This window comes from Eleutherodactylus coqui, chromosome 1 (assembly GCF_035609145.1).
Source record: "Eleutherodactylus coqui strain aEleCoq1 chromosome 1, aEleCoq1.hap1, whole genome shotgun sequence".
Taxonomy (NCBI): domain Eukaryota; kingdom Metazoa; phylum Chordata; class Amphibia; order Anura; family Eleutherodactylidae; genus Eleutherodactylus; species Eleutherodactylus coqui.
The window spans coordinates 75732167-75753127 of record NC_089837.1 but is presented as its reverse complement, the minus strand read 5'-3'; the positions used below and the strand labels follow the sequence as shown (position 1 = coordinate 75753127).

Here is a 20961-nt window from a genome sequence, read left to right as displayed (position 1 = left end):
CCCCGCAGGAGGCCAGCTATCAGTGACAGCTGGCTCCCTGCTGTCAGATAGCACGAGATAGTGACAGATCTCGCGCTATCCCTATGACATAGATAGGTGAGCATAGATCACCCTAAACTCTGTCAAAACATTTTATTAAACATGGTAATTTTTATAACAGAAGGATTAGTGGGTGGAAACTACAGTAAAATGTTCAAAAAAGTTACATTTGGTTTCGAACAGATGGAACTAGGGAATTCTCATTCTTGAAACTTGTGAATCCATATAAATTTTAGCTACATGCTAAGAACACCAGAACGACAACAGGAGTGTAATGAAGGTTTATTGAGTAGGCAGGTTTGTCAACTGAACAGCAGCAAAAATTTAATTAGAAAAAAAAAGTTATAACTACTTGGACATGAAAATCCCACAATCTTAGTCAATAGCCTCTGACACATCAGGCTTTAATCACACAGTGCAGTTTTCCATAAGTTTGGTTTTTGGCGGAAAGGAAAAAAGTTTGCACCACTCTCGAACTACACTGTGTGGACAAGGCCTTAACCAGATGTTTTCTGAGTGGAAAAAGTTCTACCCAGACAGCAGCATTTCAATTGGCTTTAGAGAGATCGACAAACTAATATTTATGGACCAAACTACCCCCCCCCCCCCCCCCCAAAAAGGACACCAAAAAGGGCAAATTATACGTAATAAAAAGACAATTCAGATTGGCTGTAGCAGTTCTACCCAAAAGTCAGTTGCAGAAACCGGTGGTGGATCCAATTTCTTTTTTTTTCTCTAAATTTTATATCAGAAAGGCGTAGAGTCCTTACTATGAGTGTCTGGTAGTTGTGTTTCCACTTATATTTATTTTGTTTTGTTTTTTTACATGAAGTGAAGCCATTAATACTTCCTACAGCAGTAACCACACACCAAACAAAAAGGGAAAAAAAGCCACAACTTGTAAAAAAATAAAATAGAGGGAGGGGAAACAAATTAGAAAGAATGGAGTTCTCCAGTAGCTGCAGTGTGAAGAGACTATAAATTTTTTTATTTCCGTTACACATGGATGGACTTTCTTTGCTATAAGAAAATCCACGTGGAGCGATTAGGAATGGAGACGTGTAAAAAGGGTTGAATTGGGACAGATGACTGCACAGGTTAGTTGTTTTCTCCTGCTTGCTCTCCCGCATCGTTGTCCTCTCCTGCAGCATCAGATGTCCATAACTAGGATGGGAGAGAAAAAAAGTCAATTTTTCATCATTTCTTACGTTTAAGACTTCAGGAAGTAAATCTTAGGGCTTATTCAGACGGCCGTGTATCAGCCAGGTTTTCACGCCCGGTCGATATACGATGTCCCTCTCTGCAGGGGAAAGAGGCTGGAAGAGCCAGGAGCAGTGCACTGAGCTCTGGCCCATTTCTCCACTATTTGCAATGGGAGGGGCGGAGCTGTTTCAGAACGTAGCTCCACCCCCTCCCATTGCAAATAGTGGAGAGGGCCGGAGGGAGCGGGAACTCAGTACACTGCTCCGGGCTCTTACAGCCTCCCACGGCAGAGAGGGACATTGTATATCGGCTGGGTGTGAAAACCCGGCCGATATACGGTCGTCTGAATAAGCCCTCAGGCTGCATTTACATGGGCGATCTTGTGTTAACTGTGCGTTGCGAGACAGACAAAACTAGAACTCATTAGATGGGTCTATGTACATGAGGGATTTTTCTCACAGTAATGCTGAAAAGATGACACTGCTATTTTATTATTTATTTTTTTTTACAATTCCATAGAGCTCAAAGAAAAAAAAAAAAAAACACAAAACTATTGTATGTTTCATTAAAAAATGCTGCCTTAGACATAACACATGCACCCAAAATAGCTTTATATATATATTACAAACTGCAAAAGTGGATTCTGACCACATCTGGTTCTGTATTTACCATAAAGCTACATTAAGTGACCACATATTACTGCTACTTTTCTACTGGGACTGACTTACCACCTCCTCTCCAAATTTTGGGTGTTATATATCATGAATGTCTGACCATTGCATCTATGCATCATGTGCCTGAAATAGGGAGACCCACAAGAGTACAGGTGTTACTACTAGGTTCCCTGAACACCAAAGATCAATAGGAGAGGTGGAAGTGAAAGTCTGCTGCCCCAGCCATTGAAGACTATGCGTATCAAGTAGTGTGCACAACTCACATTGGACACGCCATCCATGCAGTCCAATATGCAGGATGCTGCACATTAGGAGGAGTGATTTTTCAAACTCCAGCTGTTGAGTGGAGAGAGAATAACCTGTGCATGAACCCATTGAAATTGATTCTTTCCCAGTGCCAATTCTGCCCATATTGCAATTGGACAGAACTGACAGTAATATTGCCTGTATGCATGAGTCCTTATAGAAACAGCTGGGCAAATCTAAGAAAAGGTCACCAATATAGCCAGACATCGCAACGTGAATCACATTCATCGGGGATGTGTACAGACGTTACAGGGTGAGGTTCAAAAGATTCCTTCCCAAAATATCACTGGAGAGGCTTCGTGTATGAAAACATTTGGTCTAGTTTCCTGAGGCATAAAAGCTGCATCATTGTTGCCAATAGCACCAGATTATATAACCCGAGTAGGGCAATAATGACATCTTAGAATTTAAAGGGACACATTGGACCTAAGAGAGGGTCATCACAGGTCAACTGTGCATTCAAGTGTCTAGTTGGTATAGGTCTCCTTTCCGATCTCCTGTCTAGCCTTTTCAATCACTCTCAGGCAGTCAATGCACTCTATACACTGAATGCTGGTTTGTGGGTGCAGTGGAGAACAGAAGGAAGTGCAAGTATACAAGTCACATATCTGAACACCGCATCCATTCCATTATGCCATTTTACGTGATAAAGAATGTTGCCTCGCACGACTCCAAGCATGAAACCAATTTTTTTGTACCACCACTTACTGTTAGGTTGTCTCTAAGCAACTGCATGATGAGTGTGCTGTCTTTGTAGGAATCTTCATTAAGGGTGTCGAGTTCTGCAATGGCTTCATCAAATGCCTGGAAAAAAAAAAATGAATAAAATGGAATACTTTGGTGTTTGTCTTAATAGATCTAGACTAACCATGGCAAAAACTTTAAAAAGGCCATTCCTTTACAATCTACTCAATACTAATATACAATAACAGGCAAAGAAAGCACAATTAAACGTCAGTCACATACCACACACTCACTGCCTCTTTATTTTGTCTGCACCCAATAGGGCAGCCAGAGCAAAAGTGTGCCACAGGAGAAGTGCCCATAACAACCCGATAGCTGCCGTTGGGAAAGTTAAAGATGGAATCCAATGAGCTGCAGTTGGCAGCCACAGCATTCCCTCTATGCACCACTTCGTATCAGAATATAAACCCTGGCAGGAGGTATATTAAAATGATCTGAAACGTTTACTAGTTCAATCCTTACTTTGTACTTTGAAGAAACAGTGCAACTGAACACCACAACTACTTACAGCCTTTGCCAGTTGACAGGCCTTTTCTGGACTATTAAGAATTTCATAGTAGAATACAGAGAAGTTCAGTGCCAAGCCCAAGCGGATGGGGTGCGTTGGTTGCATCTTCTGTTTGCTGATATCAAATGCTTCTTGGTAAGCTTCTTGTGAGTCTTGTATTGTACCTGTTGGAGAGATGGAACAGCTATTACATTCAAGCTTAAGGTAACAAAAGAGAAATGCAGTTAGGAGCTCACTCATGCAGTTTTGCAAGTTAGATAAAGTTTTGGAACTGTTGCATATCTTTGTATTTCTATTAGGGAATATTCAGCTTTGTTACACGGGTTTCCACTTGCCAAAAACACAAAAACAGGGTTTCGGCACCACTTCTGTTCGAAACCCCCTGATATACCTTTTCAGCTTAACAGAAGAAAAAAAAAAAATAGCTGCATCATAGAGTTATGGATGCAGTTCAAAGAATGACGCTGGCCTTCCATCTGCATGCATTTATTTGCCCTGCGGATGCCAGTGCATCTCTATGGGCTTCTGGAGCTGTGGCGACGCATGCGGATTTTATAATTAAAATCCACACGTGGACATTGGGCCTTAGTGATGACCCTGCAATTTGCCCTGGCATGCTGGATATCAGCTTCTGGGCCAAATACAGACTGATAGCAACTCATTCCTTCCCAATCAGTGCTGGGAATTTATCACAATTTCTATATTTTTGTATTTGTCCCCCTGCTTTTTGAGGATGGACCACAAGTTCAACGGGATTGAGATCTGGTGAGTTTCCTGGGCATAGACCAAAAATTTCAATCTTTTGTTCATCAAGCCACCTAGTCAGTCCATTTTGCCTTGTGACATGGTGCTCCACTCATGCTGGAAAACAATGTTCGTCACCATATTGCTCCTGGATGGTTCGGAGAAGTTGCTCTTAGAGGTTTAGATCCCATTCTTTATTCATGGCGGTGTTGGGCTGTGAGTGAGCCCACTCCCTCGGCTGAAAAGCCACCCCACACATGAATGGTCTCAGGATGCTTTACTGCTGGCATGACACCGGACTCATAGTAGAGCTCATCTTGTATTCTCTCGACAATCATTCTTCCAGATGTCCCAATCAGTCTGAAGGGGCTTGATCTGAGAAAATAACTTTACCCCTCAGTCCTCTGCGGTCCAATCCCTGTACTTCCTGCAGAATGTCAGTCCTTCGTGTTATTCTTGGAGACAAGTGCATCTTTTCTGCTCTTCATGGCACCAGGCGACAGACACAACAAGGATTGCACTGGTGAGCTGATCCCATATCTGGATCCTCTTCAGGAGACGGTCCTGGCACTGGCTGGAATTTCATGGGTCCCCTGTTGCCTCCACAGCAATCGTGATGTTTTTTTCCCCTGTGATTAAGTTAATTTACATGGCAAGGAATGATTCTGCAGTTTATTGCAATTCATCTGATCTTCATAGAAATTTAGAGTTAATGCAAATAATCACTATAAAAACTGAAGAACACTTTGTAAAAATCAAGATGGGCTCATCATGCCCCAATGAGAGATTCTATCTAGCAGTGACACTCACGGTCTCTGTTTTCTCTGTTGGCTACCTCCGCCAAGTATCGGTAGTAGTCTCCCTTCATCTTCAGGTAGAAGACCTGGCACTCTGGCTGACTGGTGGGACAGATTAGGTGTTTGTCAAGCAGGACCTAGATTAAAAGGAAAAAAAAAAATAGTTTTAAGAAACATACAATACCAAGCTAGTTACCATAACAGCACTAGTATAACACTGATGCCTGTAATGTATAACCTGCACCAACTTAGTTTAACATTGCTGGCCCTAAACTTTATATGGTGCATAGTGTTCCTTTTTGCATATATTGTGAAAGTCTGGGAAATTATGGTACCCCCATCACATGGAGTGAAGACTCCGTGTACCCCTAGACATGGTCCATGCACATGGAACCACTAGCCCTTACCGGCCACTTAGTAAAAGGTTTACGCTGTGCCACGAATAGGCTTCATTTCAGGCAGGGACTATTCTAACATCACAGATTTTAGCTCATTCTGCCCATTTCAGCTTACAGAAGTTACAGGACCTCAGACTGCTCCTATGCAGAAGCTCAACACTTATGCAGCTAAGGCCACTTTCATAGGCGGCAAAATCATGCGATAGTGTGAAAAGGCATGTATGTGAAGCCCATGTGTTCCACTGGGTTCCTTTACATTAGTGAAGGAACACAGTTCACCGATGCCCTCTTGCAAAAACAAAAACAAAAACAAAAAAAAAAAAAAAAAAAACTCAGTATGCTCCTTGCTACAATTTGCGATTTTTTTTAGCCCGTGTTTCCCTATAGAGCCTCCCTGTTTATTGCATCGCATGAACTTGCGATTTCTGTGCAATGAGTTTGACATTAGAAGTTCACCCGTTCAATAAAACGAGTGACGATTGCTGCAGATTAATGCTTTTGATGTGAAGAATGTAGATTTGGTGCAGATTTTCTGCTGTGTGAGAATGTACCCCAAATCCCTTTCTGCCCTGTCCAATACTTCCAGTGGGCAGCAGGAGACCCTCAAATAAAAAAAAAAGGGTGTAGTATAATGCTATTGTAGCCTCTGAAATAAAAGCCAATTCACAAAGACAGTGCCTTTTAAAGGGGTTATTTTCTAGTGTATAGACACCAGTGGGGTTTTTGCTTCTGTGGCTTCTCTGCATCACACAGGAAGCTGCAGAAGAGTGACAGCTCAGTCTCTGGCCTTTGGAAACATCTAAGCACATTCATGACCAAAGTTGAGAAAAAGTTATACAATATGCATTTCCTCTCATCTATACAAGAACTGAGATATTAAACGGTAATGATCTCCCCCCAGTTTGTGCTCACAGTGACGATTCCTCTGGAAGTCAGTAGGTTTCTGAACATAAACCAGCCATGCAGATCTTGCCTTGGCCGAATACACCAAGTCCTCCCTCATTAATACAGTCCACTTTCCAGCATTCCTTGCTTTTGTCTTAAAGCGTAACATAAGCTGCTGTATGTACACCAGCAATAACCCTACATCTAGCCATAATATACCTTCCATCATGCATGTATCACCATCTCACATCCAGAGGCTCCATCCCCATTTCTCAGTCTTCCCTGAGCTGGTGGGTGTAGACTAGCAGCTATGATACCTCCCATACACAACACACAGAGCAGGCCCTTTCCATCTCTGTAGCACACCCTCATAAGTAACAGCAGCATGGAGGATATTATACAGCAGTAGAGATGTGATACTAGTAGCTGGACACTAAATCAGAGGGATTTGTACATTCTGCCAGGTATCACATTGGCTTTAAAACACAAGTTTGTTGAGAAAGTAGTAACTGAGCCAGTATGCTTGCCACTTGTGTCACTTATTTGTACTAGAAGTTTTCCCATTCTTTTCCTCAATGGTAACACCTCAGGTTAATGTTCTACTACTTTCTGGAGGTGCTCTTTAGTGTTGTGCCTCTCCACGGCAAGAGGGGAGTCTGAAAGTCAAGATCTGGGCACAATTTGACTCTCCAGATGCTACCATGTTTAAATCAATACCAGAGGGTTAATCATGCAGTGTCTGCAGAGGTGGCACTGCAGGTGGTGTGCCAACCGACCTGTGCAATAAGCATATGTAACTATGCCAAACAGTGCCGATTAAGAGGAAGGAGAAAAGTTCCATCACAGGTTACAGTAAAGCAGCACTTTGGGAACTGAGCACTTGTGGGAACAACCTGTCAATATAACCTGGAATCCACAGGTAAAGGATAGTCCAGAAAATCTTAAGACAGTATCCTAGGTGCAGACAAAAATCATGACTAATGCCCCATTTACCCCGGACGACTGTCGGCTAAACGAACTGCACAAGCGGGTGATGTCACTGCTAGTTTGCGCAGAGCATTTAGACAGGCAGATCACCGCTGACTACCGCTTACTTCTCGCTCATCGCCTCACATTCTACGGGAAACACTGAGCGGAGAGCGTTTGGACTCAGCGAGAAGTGAGGGAACCAGTAAACAAATAGTACACGATGGCTCTGCATTTAGACGTAACGATTATTGCACAGTTTGAATGCATTGTGTGACAATTGTAACGTGTAAGTGGCCCTTAAGCAGTGGGAACGCCGTCGCCTGGCAACATGAATAGAGATTTCTGTAGCACCATACTGAAGGGCGGTCGGAATTTGATGCAAGCAGCATTTACTGCAGTTAGGCCGGACATGACTAGAGCATTTATGAAGAGGCGATCTGCACTTCCTACACGGCTGGTAATTTCAGCAATTGCTTTCAAAGAAATTCCATCTCATTTTCTAGCACTTCTGAGCAGACCTTGTAACTGGATCTTCATTGTGATTGTGTTATTTTAGAGAGGTTTTTACATGATTTTATGCACTTTGTAAAAGTGACAAAGAGGAGGAGCCGGATTTCTATAATTGACTACTAGGTGTTTTTGATGACACTTTGTGAATGGTTGAAAATGGGGGAGTCATAGGGAAACTGTTCATCCTATTAAACACATGGAAAGAAAATAAAGGGAACTCCTGAACAAGCAGTCTGATCCGCTATCGTGTTATAGGCCACAGATCAAATGAGCAGGTTTTCTGAGGATCAGTTTCAGTGTGATCCACATTAGAAAGCCACCCGAGACTTCCAATGAGGCCTGGTCGGTGCGAGACTGTCCAGGATTTCATACATACAAAGGCAACCTTTTTTCCATGTAAAGGTGCAGAGGTTATACAGAGAATGCTGTGATCGAGAGAAATAAGTGCATCCAAAGAAGGGCATCCTGCAGACAACTCAACGAAAGTGGTAGAGGATGTCAAGAATTGTTCTGCCAGACAGCCTAGTTCCAGCAACATTTCTGACTAAACAGAAAGCGAAGGCTCCAGTGGGGAGCAAAAAAAAAAAGAAGTTCGGAAGAGCTGGGAGCAGTGCACTGAGCTCCTGCCTGCTCTCCGCCCCTCACCACTATCTACAATGGGAGGGGGCAGAGCCAAGTCTTGGAACTTAGCTCTGCCCCGCCCCATCCCCTCCCATTGCAAACATTGGCAAGGGGCAGGAGCTCTGTGCACTGCTCCTGACTCTTCCAGCCTCCTCCCCCTGCGGAGAGGGACACCGTATATTGGCTGGGCATGAAAACCTGGCCGATATACGGTCATCTGAATAAGCCCTCAAGCCTACTCCTCACTCTTGACAAAGCTGTTTAAGGGGTGGCCTCACTTCTAGCCATTTTTGCTGCAGGAAGCATATAGTTCTGTACATTACATAGTGGCCTAGGTTGGTATTGCAGGCCTGGTCCTATTGAAGTGAATGGTATTCTGCCTGCAGTGCCAAACCAGGCCACTGCACAACATACAGAGCGGATGCCTTTAAAGGGGGGGGGGGTGTATTTGAGACTAGGCAAAGTTTCCACTTTGTCATTATGCTAAACATCTAAATCAAACTGAACTTCAGTAACAGTTGACCTGCGCCACCACAGCTTTAGATTAACACTTAAAGGGGTTGTCTCGCGAAAGCAAGCGGGGTTAAGCACTTCTGTATGGCCATATTAATGCACTTTGTAATATACATCGTGCATTAAATATGAGCCATACAGAAGTTATATACTTACCTGCTCCGTTGCTGGCTCCGTCTAACTTCGGTGTCTTCTTGCTTTTTTAGACGCGCTTGCGCAGATCTATCTTCTCCATTCGGCTTGTCTCGGCATCACCGGCATTTTGGCTCCGCCCCCGTCACATGTGCCGATTCCAGCCTCTGATTGGCTGTAATCGGCACATGTGACGGGGGCGGAGCTTCGCGATGATGCGTACAAGGGGGCGGAGCCAAAATGCCAGTGATGCCGAGACGAGCCGAATGGAGAAGATAGATCTGCGCAAGCGCGTCTAAGAAAAGCAAGAAGACACCGAAGTTAGACGGAGCCATGGCAACGGGGACGCCAGCAACGGAGCAGGTAAGTGAATAACTTCTGTATGGCTCATATTTAATGCACGATGTATATTACAAAGTGCATTAATATGGCCATACAGAAGTGTATAACCCCACTTGCTTTCGTGAGACAACCTATTTGAAGTGGCCACTGTTTAGTGCAAAAAAAATAAATTAACATCTCCCGCTGCAAGTTACTAGTGAGTGAGCATTCACAACTGTACAAGCTGTCAGACGTTGAAGGTACTGAGCATGCCTGACCACTGGTGCAGCGGACATACAGGTCATAACCACTGGATACCATTGGAGAACCAAGCAGCAAGGGGAGGCCACAGGGAAAGAAACATCTCTGCAGCTTTGTAAAACAGCTTGTAACTTATTGCCAAGATACATGTTATTGCCTTATGAAGCACATAACTTTCAGTTTGAATCACTGGAATACCGCTTTAAAGCCTGGTCTGCAGAGACCAATGGAGCTGCAGTCCAGAGCGTTACACCGAGCTGTATACAGCCTTGTGGACTGCAGTAATCACTTGAGTTGAGAACGAACAAGAACAGTGCTTCGGCTACAATGATACTTTGTAGCACTAAAGTATCCCATGCACTGAAGACTAGTCTAGCAGGCAGAGCAGGACACTAGTTAAAGGGGTAGTCCCATCAAGAGGACTGCTTATAGTCAATCTCAGCCTGTAAACGTTTTGTATTTACACTAGTCAAAGGAAATATTTTGATATTCCTCTGCCCAGGAGCAGGGAAGAGAACTGTCAGTTCTCTGGTGAGCCTATCTGACAGCAACGCTACGGAAAGCGTGCACTGTGCTACCCATGGCCGGATTTTTGCCGTAACACAATGCACAATCGCCTGTGGACATGAGCCCTAACTCTGTATATCAATCTCCTGTTGTCGAGGGGGAACAGGCAGTAAAGACAACTAAACATGCACAACCCTCTGCAGCCCCTTCATTAGCGCCAGCAGGGATCCCAGCACCCAGACCTCCCACTAATCAAACTTTTGACATGTCACATTTTTAAAAAAGTGTAGTTCCTTTAAGTGTAGATACAAAAAGTTAGGGCTAGATGCAACTAGAAGCCATATTTGTCATGGACCACGTTAAGTGCAGTTGACCCATTGCTGTTCTAGGGTATTTTGCTTTTTAACCACAATTCAGAAAGTTCTGCACAAAAATGTAGAATTTTAGGGGGCAAAACTTGGGATAAGCCCATTGTAGAGAGGCTCTAAAATATCTAAGACTAAGGGCTTATTCACACGAGCATATATTGGCTGCCGGTTTAACGGCCGGATGATATACCATCTGATGCATTGGATTCCAATGCATAAGATGACGGATTCCCACAGCGTAAAAGCACCCGGCCAATCTAGTCCTGGAACCATCCTTCTCAGTCAGAATACAGCCGCTGCCATAGACTCCTATGGGAGCCAATGACAGCTGCTGGGAGGGAGTTTAGCAGCGTGACTGCTAAACTCCCTCCCCTTTCTCTCTGCCCATTTCCAGTGCTAGCTGCCAACAGGGGGTGTGAGTTTAGAACATTCCCCTTGCAGAGCCAGAAAGGGGAAATCCAGGCTAACAGCATTAGGCTGGATCCCCCTGCTGTTTGAATCCAACCTAATGCTGAATGTGGAGGGGGGAGGAAAACAGGGCCAAACATAATATGAACACATCTTAACGATACTCATCCATGGTGTGCTGCAAAGGGACACAAACCCCACACATTGCTACCTCTCAGACAGCGTCATCAGGGGTGATTTGTTCATATGTCATTTGGCCCTTTTCAGCCTTCCCCATTTAGCATCGCTCAGGTGGTCACACTGTGCAAATGGTTAGCAGTTATATGTTCTTTATGGCTTTAAAGTGTTCTAATCTGATTATGAACATGCATTATTATAAATGATTTTCCATGGCATTCCTACATGTGAACATGAATGGGGTGTAATCTACAGCCACCGATTTGAGTAGACCCAAGAATCTTGATGTTTCTTTCAGCATTAATTGGAAAGCGTTTCCAACATGAATCCAGTAAATTGTATTTAAGGGGTTGTACGAGGATTACAAGTACTATTAGCCACAGGATAAGAGATACTTGCCGATTGGGGGGCACTCACTGCTGAGATCACACATCCTGAGAATAGGGGTTCAGTGTCTTTTCTGCAGGCTTATTGCCTATGATGTCCTGATTGAGCAAGTAGTTGCTGGACACCAGTGATTAATGGTAGTCATTAGGGCATGACTACAGGCCCACTGGGTGTGAACATTTGCTTGCAGAATCCCAACTGCCCATGCCATAAAAATTGCATGCGTTTACAGACCTGTCAACCTTAGAAATCCATTCTGGGCAAACTTTCCAAGACCAGTTACATGCCATAAAGTCGTTAATAGGGTGTGCTGCATACCCTGAAAGCCACATTAACCCATGACATGCAAATCAGCATACCATTCAGTACACTAACATCTAAGCAGCAACTGTCCGCTCTCACTTATGAAGTGGTTGCCCCATGCTTTACGAGCCAGCGTGGAGAGCTGCAGCAGAGTAACCATATGTACATCTTACAAGGGGCATCATACCCACTGTTCTTCTGGGTTGCTGCAGCCCATCAGCTATAGGTGGTCACTGCTGGGGTTAGTGATTGGCTATAGCAGTCACAGGTCCTGTCAGCAGCAACCAGAAGGGACAATTGTAGAGCAATTTGTATTCTCCAGAATACCCCCTTTAAGGATGTGTTCACAAGTTGCATAAAATGCTGCAGATTTGCCATAACGTGTAAGCAGTCCCTAAAATGGTCACATACATAGGACAAACCTACTGATTTCAGCAAGACCAGTTGACCATTATGTATAAGGGTGTCCCATCTGTCACCCAGTGGTAGAAGACAGGGGTCAGGTATGTTGGATTTCAACAGGCAGGTACTTTTGTTCTCTGCAGGAGACAACTAGTAGTGGCCTGTTTCTCTTAGGCCTCATCCCCGTGGCAGTGTCAGACTCCGCCAGCGGAAACAGACACCACGCCCCACAAAAAAAAAAAAAACTCACCTCTGGATCCGCCACGAGAGTCCCATCCAGCGAGACGGCGCAGTGTATGACACCGGGAGTGGGCGATGACGCATATTTTCGCATACTTACGCTGTGCTCACAGCAGAAGTATCGCGGGGCGGACTCCATTGACTACAATTCCGCAGCGTGAACATGCCAAGGCAGAAAGCTATTCAGTTCAATAGAAACCAATAGCTGTGGAATAATGCCACGGATCTCAATGGTGTGAAATGCGGTAGGAATCTGTCTGTGGGCATTAGATTCCTAGACACAAATCATTCAAACCCAATGTGCAAGTAGAAAGCCATCACTTATTCAGCTGGCAGCTAGCTAAAGGGGCAACATATGGGTAGTCCCACTAATGAAATTCCAGCTCAAAGCTACAAGACTACAGGGCTGGACAAGTTACACAAAGTGCCATCTACAGTGCACTGATCATGTCTGGTAAAGCTAGCCATAAATGGAAATACTTCATTTAGAATCCAGTTCAACGTGGTATAGATGGTACGATATCTGAAGGCGTACCCAGCCTGTCAGGCTACTTTTTAGGAATAACTAACATTTATATGATCACTAGTGCCCTCCATGGGCACCATCTAATTTTCAGTCTCCCCCCAAGTTGGTGGGGGCTGCTGCCATGTAGTCTCCTGCACACAGAACAAAAAAAAAAACTGTAGAACACCTTCATAAGTTTCAGCATCATGGAAGATGTTATATAGCAGTACTGAGCAGTACAGATGTGATTTCAGTAGCTATGACAGTAAAACACTAGAAGCTGTAGCAACATAGGACCTCTCCCTGCACAACATCCCCTATCCATCTCTACTTGCTGTAATCCATCTTCATGCTTATTACTAGAAATGGACTTCACATAACAGGCAGGGGACAGTAATTGAGAATAAAGGGAGACCCCCTAGTGACTGGTCTAAACTAATTTATTAGCACAAAAGTTGCATTCTAGGTAAGGGTATGCGCTTTTGCTTGTTATCACAAGCATAGGTCTGTTCACAGTGCCTAACGAAGCAATAGAAACTCTTGTGCCTTGTTTATATATGAAGATTGGGGAGTTTTACAAGGAAACCTTTAATGTCGAGCTGTAAACACAAACCGCACTCACCCCTCCAAGCACCAAGTTTACTTCCTGCGGCAAAGGGACATGTTGGGGTGGTTTTACATCTGCGTTGGAACTTTGGGCCGGAAGTTCCATCACAGATGCTGCTGAACGGAAAGCAGAATCCTCAGCACTGGTGTGAAAGCAGCCTTACCCCTGCAGGCAGTCAGGGGCTGTTGCAGGCCACAGCTTAGGCTGGCGATTGGGTGCAGTGGTCACATGTCTGTCAGGACTGCGGCTGGGGTGGAGCAGCATGCCATGTATGTCTTCACACCATGCTGAGCAGTTTCCAAACATTTTCTGCTGGACAATGCATTTAAACCCTCTTTTACAACCAGCTTCACTCAGATCTACCCAAGTAAAAAGCTGATCAGACTAAAGGACACGAGAGGAGTGCAGAACTGCTGGTAGACATGACATGATGTACCATACTAGATTCACTTCTACAATAAACAGTCTAACGGATGAAAAGATAAAGATCTCACAGCTTGTAAAATAAATCTATTTTCAGATTTACCTTCAAAAGCAATAAGATGGTTAATAAAACTAAATAGATTGCTGCATAAAGCCTACATGAGCCGTCCTGTGAGCAGCCAATCCTGTGCGGCCTCAGTAGTGTCTGCTGGCACATCTGCAGCATGCTCCTTACTGCAGTGCTACAGACACGAGCCTCCACGATTATTGATCCAGCAGAGCCGGATGCCGACACAAGTGCAGGCTACACAATGCAGCAAAGCCATGTGCCGGAAGCATGATACAGCTCAACCACCTCGCTGGAGCCGAGAGTTACATTACTAGCACCTCTATGCCAGCAGATCAAGAAGTTCATGGACATAGTAGCATGTAATACAACTAGAAGCAAACTTTCAGACTATGCTGCCCTATCTAAGGGGTTATAGCATAGCCTGTTGTCTCACCCCTCCCTGGCTAGAACATCCACAGCCACACAGAATAGAAGGAGAGGAGGCCGTGCACTATCTGCGCCTTACAGAACCACAGATCCTCTTTACTATCCATCTATAGACCTTATACAAGTTTAAGTAGTCAAACCTCAAGCTACCACCTCACCCTGGACTAGCTACACTGCACCCTATTTTGCTGCCACTGCTGCCCCCAACCCCTCCCTTCGGCAACTTTATATCTGCAGCCACAAGCAAGCTTCCACCTCTTGCAGACACCATACATAGGTTCAGACACCCATGCTGCAGGCTGACATCTGTGTGACAATGCATCATGGGATCTATGCCTCAAAGACAAATATCTCAACCAAGATATGACCAGTGCAATACCAAAACTACACGACTTACTATATGGTAAATGCTAAAGTGTGTAGGCAGCAGCCACTCCAGTTCACGAAGCCTGTACCCCATAAGTTACAGTTTACATACCATGCTCCTATAGTGGACACTAAGCTGCCTAAAGCACCATAAACTTATGATGCCATGAGAAGAGGTGATGGGGTTCATATAAACAAGACATAAACTGGCTCTTTGTCACCACAGCGCTTTAGGATTCATACAACCATATTTGCACTCACAATATGTAGAGAATAGACCCAATGATTTCAATGGGTTCATTGTGCATTTGTACAGGGAAAGAACAGTCTGAACTCCTGAAACTAATTTGCCATTTCAATGGCTGCGAGCATCAGTGCGCGTTTTCCTTGTGCACGCAAAAAGTACAGTAAGAAATGCAGTTGTGCACATAAATATGAAAGGCCCAAAAACGTGTGCAAATATGCATATGCTCATGTGAGTCCGGCCTTAGTTTATGGTGCTTTAGGCAGATGACAGGTTTCTTTGAAGGTAAAGTGTGGTCTCAGTTGTCTGTACATGACTATGAGGGGGGGCGGCATCTTTCCTGAGCTGCATTTAGAAGCGCTTTACAGCAGCTTCATGGACCATTCACACAATGTACAGGAGAAGACCCTTTGACTAGTATGGGAGACTGTTCTAGACATGATCTGTGACCTGTGCAGAGGGTATTTTGCAAGAAGGGGAGGGAGAGAGGAGATAGTCAGTCTATACCTCTTGTGACTGGTGGATCCTGTGTTATCTACATTGAGGTATCCCCTTTCAATGTAATCCTGCCTGTGATGTTAGAGGACTGCAGTAAAGTTCTCTACAGATCAGAAAGTAACCTATTAGGGTCTGTGGTCAGTGTGAAAAAAAGATTTTAGTTTATATAGATGGCAAAAGGGGCATAACTAAAGGCTCAGCCCCCCCCCACCCCCCTCTGCACCCCAGTGCAAAATCTGCAATAGCCACCCACCCCACTATAATGCTTCATTCATATTGTGCTGGCTTCTTATATGGAGGACTGAGGTCTCATGGGCGCCCTAAGGCTACTGGGCTCAGGTGCAACCACATTCCCTATAGTTACGCCCCTGGATGGCGGCCAAAAATTAAAATATGTTTTACACAAAAATGGCTTATACAACAAGTCATTTTCTGATGACATTCCCTTTAAGGCAACCCCTGATATGCATTCAAAGTATGGCTGCAAACGAGATACACAGCAGAAGGTGCAATGCTTCCAAGCTCCCTAAAATGGAAAGCCTAGATAAGTGCCAAGTTCCCGCAGACCAGTGATCTGCAGCTATTGCAAAACTACAGCATTGTACTTGGAGCATGCTTGAAGTGCAGAAAACATGCTCTGTCTGTTCATAACTGGAGCACACTCCACAGAGCATACTCTGTACTAGCTGTGCTCCACCCAAAAGCTGAGCATGAAAAACGTCAGCACCCAGTGCAATTTATCCTGCACAGTCAGGGCAAGAATAGCTTGAACTCCTGAAACTGATTGACTATGTCAATGGCTGCGAGCATCAGCGCGCGTTTTCCTTGTGCACGCAAAAACTACAGTAAGAAATGCAGTTGCGCACATAAATATGCAACACCCATAATGCAAAAACATGTGTAAATATACACCGTCCCCCGTTTGCGATTAGCTAATCGTTGCAGTTTTACAGCTGAGGAGTCATGTTGCACACCACTGGTGCAGACCATTATGCTGCAAGATCAATCATTGCCTGCAAATCTCAGAACTCTGGGAGCCCAAACATATTTGCTACTAGTATCCAATATTTTGTAGTCTTCATTTTTCTGCATTGCTGTATTCATTAATGGCTGCTAGTTTGTACATACAGCTAACAAAAATTGCAGTCTGAGTAATCTAATTTCAGGGGCATTGATATTTAAACATACCCTTAGAATATACCAAGTGTCCAATAAGTAGGATGCCCAATGCTAGAACAGGGGACTCAGGCACCTGTAACACCAGGCAAGGTATTTAATAGGGAAGTAGGCCGAGTAGGCACAATGCTCACTAAAGTCTACCTGAATTATGGAGAGACCATTATGGGACCATGGTCTCCAGCAGTTGTAGGTCTCACCTAGGAGACATTTATAATGCCATTATGACACCCAGATAGCGTTTCAGATATCTGCAACATTTTTAAAAGGGAGCTTCTGCCAGCATAATATATAAGCCCATTAGCAGAGATCAAGGCTGAAATCCTTTCATTTCTAGGTTAACTACTAAAGCAGTTACAGTGTTGTGCATGTCTGCAGTGGACATATACGACTCCTAATGCTCACCAACTTACCAATACAGTTTCACATATAGTTTTAAGTTCAGCCTCCACTTTCTCCCTGTACTCCTTGACCATCTGCAGCTTCTTGTCAGTGCATTCTGTCTTCTGCTCAATGCTGGATATAACCCTCCATGCTGACCTCCGTGCGCCAACCACGTTCTTGTAAGCCACAGAAAGAAGGTTCCTTTCTTCATTGGACAGCTCGTCCCCATATTCTGTCACAGCCTTCATGTTAGCTGCCATGTCATCGTAGCGCTCTGCTTGTTCTGCCAGCTTGGCCTTCTGGATCAGCTCGGTTCTGTCTGCCATGGCTTGAGTGTGATTTGGTACAGAGGAGTGTAATACAACCCGCAGGAAAGGAAAGTTGAGAAGGGGGGCGAGTGAGGAGTTCTAGTTAGACGTGAAGCTGGAACAGGCAGCCAAACCTATAAGGAAACAAGTGCAGAAGTTAGAGATCTGTAAGGTAAATATACAAAAGGTGTAATGCATCTATATTACATTAACAGGTTATTTGCCTGCAACTGCATGTGAAGTGTCAAAAAAAGACAACCCCACCCAAGAGAGATATAATAACCCTTTATAAACTATGCAAGTTCAGGCATGGTAGACCTGTGCTCAGCAATATACAGTAGAGAGCAGATTGGCTTTGCCAGCAGTTCTTGGTAACAGACCAAGTTGGTATAGATACAAGTATAGGGCCACAACTTCCTCAGAAGACAAAACCATCACAGTAGTTACCATATTTTAGGGCCAGTTCACAATGAGAACCCTTTAAAGGACAATTCCCATTTTATTAAGTGAAGTGGTAAAGCACTAGCATGCAGGCAATGCTGTGTAGAAGAAAATGAAGAGGTGCACAGCGATGAATCATCATAGTGACTCCTTTGTTCTAAGGATCAGTAGGGTCCAGAGGGCTGACCATAAAGTGGCATATCCTAAGCCACATACTATCCGTTCATTAAATGAGAACAGACCTTTAACAGTTTTCCAGAACTACAATATTGATGAGCCATCCTCAGGACAGTCAATTGATTGCAAGAGTCTACCACTTGGGTTCGCTTCCCATCAGCAGCTTGACGAGGCTGTAACACTCAGGTGAGCGCCACGGCCTCTTCTCAGGCATAGGACGTCATGTTCATTGGTCAGAGGTCTGAGAGCAGCTGTCTCATACAAGCTAATGGGCCTGAGCTGCAATACACAGCCTTGTGCTTGGCATGGACTCAGCCAGAGGTCACTGTCTTTTCAATCACCAGGGATCCCAAGCAACAGACTCCCACTGATAAGAGTATCAATGACCTATCCTCAGGATAGTTCATCAGTAGTTTAGTGCCAGGAAACCCCTTTCAAAGGGGTTTTTCCTTCATTGATGACCTTGGATTCTTGATGCCATGGTCACTGTGGAAAGTACAGGAAGCAGATTGCACCGTCTGTAGTGTAGTGGCTTAGGTTTGTATTGCAGGTATTGAATTCAGTGAGATGTTTGTATGCAACATCAACCCAGGCTGTTGCACTATGGTCAGTGCGCTCTACTTCCTGTGCTTTACATAGCGACGGCAGTCAGAATGGATCTGAGCAGCACACGCCTGGCGATCTATTGAGGACAGGACATCAGTAGAGGAGAAAAAGAAAAAAAGCCTGACAAACCACTTTGATGAGCCCCACAAGTTACATTATGGTGCTCAAACATGAGCTAATGGGGGAGCCATGCCTGATACTCACTGTGCACATGGTGGCTCTGTGCATGAACTCCCCTATTCATCTCTATGACAGAATGCACACACAGCCAGCTGCAGAGATGGCTGCTGTCACGTGGCAACTTCACAGGGGCACAGCACCCAGCGAGTATCAGACACCTGGACACCCCCTCCCCTTTACATTTGAGCCCATAACAGTTAAATGTGATGACAGGTTGCCTTTAAATTCCAAGTATAAGATACTACATTACAACAGTCACTAACTAATCAAGTCTACTGAAAAAACTAATACAAGCTCAATTACCTTCATATTACTAAACGAACAAGTCTGAGATCACCAAAAAGGAAGAGTCAGCATTAAACAGGAAGACCTTAAAAACCTGAGCCAAAAACTATAATAAATGCCTCCATTAATCCAGGTTTTCTCCCAAAGCAAACTTATGTACGCTTCATTCATAAATGATTCAGGAAATTTCAGATCACATGTCAAACCCAAAGAGGAAGCACACACCCAACGCTGCATAACGGACAGCCCGGCAAATAAAATACCATTATTGGCTTAAAAAAAACCAAAAAAAAACCTGATACCCTAAAAATCTGCAAAGGAACGCTTCCTTGCAAAACGAGTTAACACATGAGTCAGTGACAGGAGGAGCTCCGTGATGGAAATCGTACTAGGGGAGGAGAAGGAATGAAGCTGCCGCCTGCCCTGCCTTTTGTCTCCAGGCTCTATGGATCATCCCCGCCCTGCTGCCTCTCCCTCCATCCCTCCCACCCCTCAGGGGGAGCCAGGCTTCCCAGGGAGGGACTAACCAGCAGTCCTTAACAGTACAGGGAGAGCTGGAAGCAGACCAACGCGTTTGACAGCGTGTGCTCGTAGCCAGTATTGAGGCTGATTAAAAATCTGTCTGGGCGCGTGGGGAAGGCACTAGTATCGCTTCTACAGAAATATACTTAGATTATCCCTTTAGATCATAAAGGATACAATGTTGCCAGTTGTGCCAGAAAGCAAAGCAAGATCTGTATAAATATATAATATATTGCTTTGTGGCACAACTGGCAACATTGTATCCTTGACAATGGAAAGAGATACAATAGCAGCAAGTATTCCATAGCAGCTTCTAGAGAGATTAACCCTTTACTGTGTGTTATTACATTCACCTACACCACCGTGTATATCAGAACCAAGACCCGACCAGCCATGGGATGACCAAAAATAATGGACAGCCACTGTACACCCATGGACAGCCACTATACACCCATGATCTATCCAGGGAGGAAACATGACAATGGGCTGGAATCTTCAGAGACATTAACATGCAGCGGAGGCCGGGAATCACCTCCTCCTCCCCCACCGCTGGAGCGAGAGCATGCTAATCCAGAGGTGGAGATCCCCGCACGCTTCATGCAGCCATACCTGCAACCCAGCTGCATGCGTAGCAGGAACACACGTGTGCGGCGTGCACATGCCATGCAGAGGCCACACACATGTGCTATACACACACAGCCTTAGTGACAATGCATACACACACTTTATGGGATCATAACCACATTGTCACCCTACACTGATATCGCGACAGACCATGTCACGATGACACCAGCCGCCGACACACCCGTACAGACCGGACACGGGCGCAGATACGCAAGAGCTGCCATTAGTGAAGAGAACATAAGGATAGATACGAATTAAGCCAAATGTCAGACACCGCCGTGACATTGCATATACAGGATAACGGCGCGTACTCTACGTAGAGCGGGAGGTCTATGTATATCTATGTCCACCGGAGAGGCAGTGCAGCACTCACCTGGCGCTCCTCACCGTGAGAGCCGCGGGCCGGCGGAGAAAGGAGAGGGAGGACGAGAAAACCCAGAGACTGAGTGCAGCGTACAAGAAACCCCTCTAGGCTCAACCTAACCCAATTACCAGGCGTTGGCAATAAGGGTGTGTCTTACAGAAGCCAGCCAATCCCATCGCTGGGGAGAGCCCGCCAATTCCGCGTTCACCTAGGTTTGGTAGCCAATCAGAAGCGAGCGCGGGAGCGAAAGGCGGGATTAGGGAAGGACAGGAGGATGGGTTAGGTTGAACGACAGGCTGCGGCTTGGGCCACGGGGTTTCCTCCAATAAGATGCAGGG

At 44.9% G+C, this 20961-nt stretch overlaps 1 protein-coding gene across 1 annotated transcript; it reads right to left on the bottom strand.

Moving 5' to 3' along the window:
• Window positions 1-305: 305 nt before the first annotated feature.
• On the bottom strand, window positions 306-20788 carry YWHAQ (tyrosine 3-monooxygenase/tryptophan 5-monooxygenase activation protein theta). The gene is made up of 6 exons (XM_066597418.1): window positions 20633-20788; window positions 17146-17558; window positions 5029-5152; window positions 3475-3638; window positions 2931-3026; window positions 306-1203 (listed from the first exon to the last, which is right to left on the bottom strand). The coding sequence occupies exons 2-6, from the start codon at window positions 17440-17442 to the stop codon at window positions 1138-1140; spliced, it is 747 nt and encodes a 248-aa protein (XP_066453515.1). The 5' UTR covers window positions 17443-17558; window positions 20633-20788; the 3' UTR covers window positions 306-1137.
• Window positions 20789-20961: the final 173 nt, after the last annotated feature.

What these genes read in the sequence shown, in the direction of transcription:
- YWHAQ (XM_066597418.1), bottom strand. Translation starts at nt 17,442, where the DNA reads ATGGCAGACAGAACCGAGCTGATCCAGAAGGCCAAGCTGGCAGAACAA. An exon ending in CAACAGAGAAAACAGAGACC is followed by an intron (nt 3,639 to 5,028) that starts GTGAGTGTCACT and finishes TCTCTCCAACAG; the next exon opens with GTACAATACAAGACTCACAA. An exon ending in CCTGTCAACTGGCAAAGGCT is followed by an intron (nt 3,027 to 3,474) that starts GTAAGTAGTTGT and finishes TTTTTTTTCCAG; the next exon opens with GCATTTGATGAAGCCATTGC.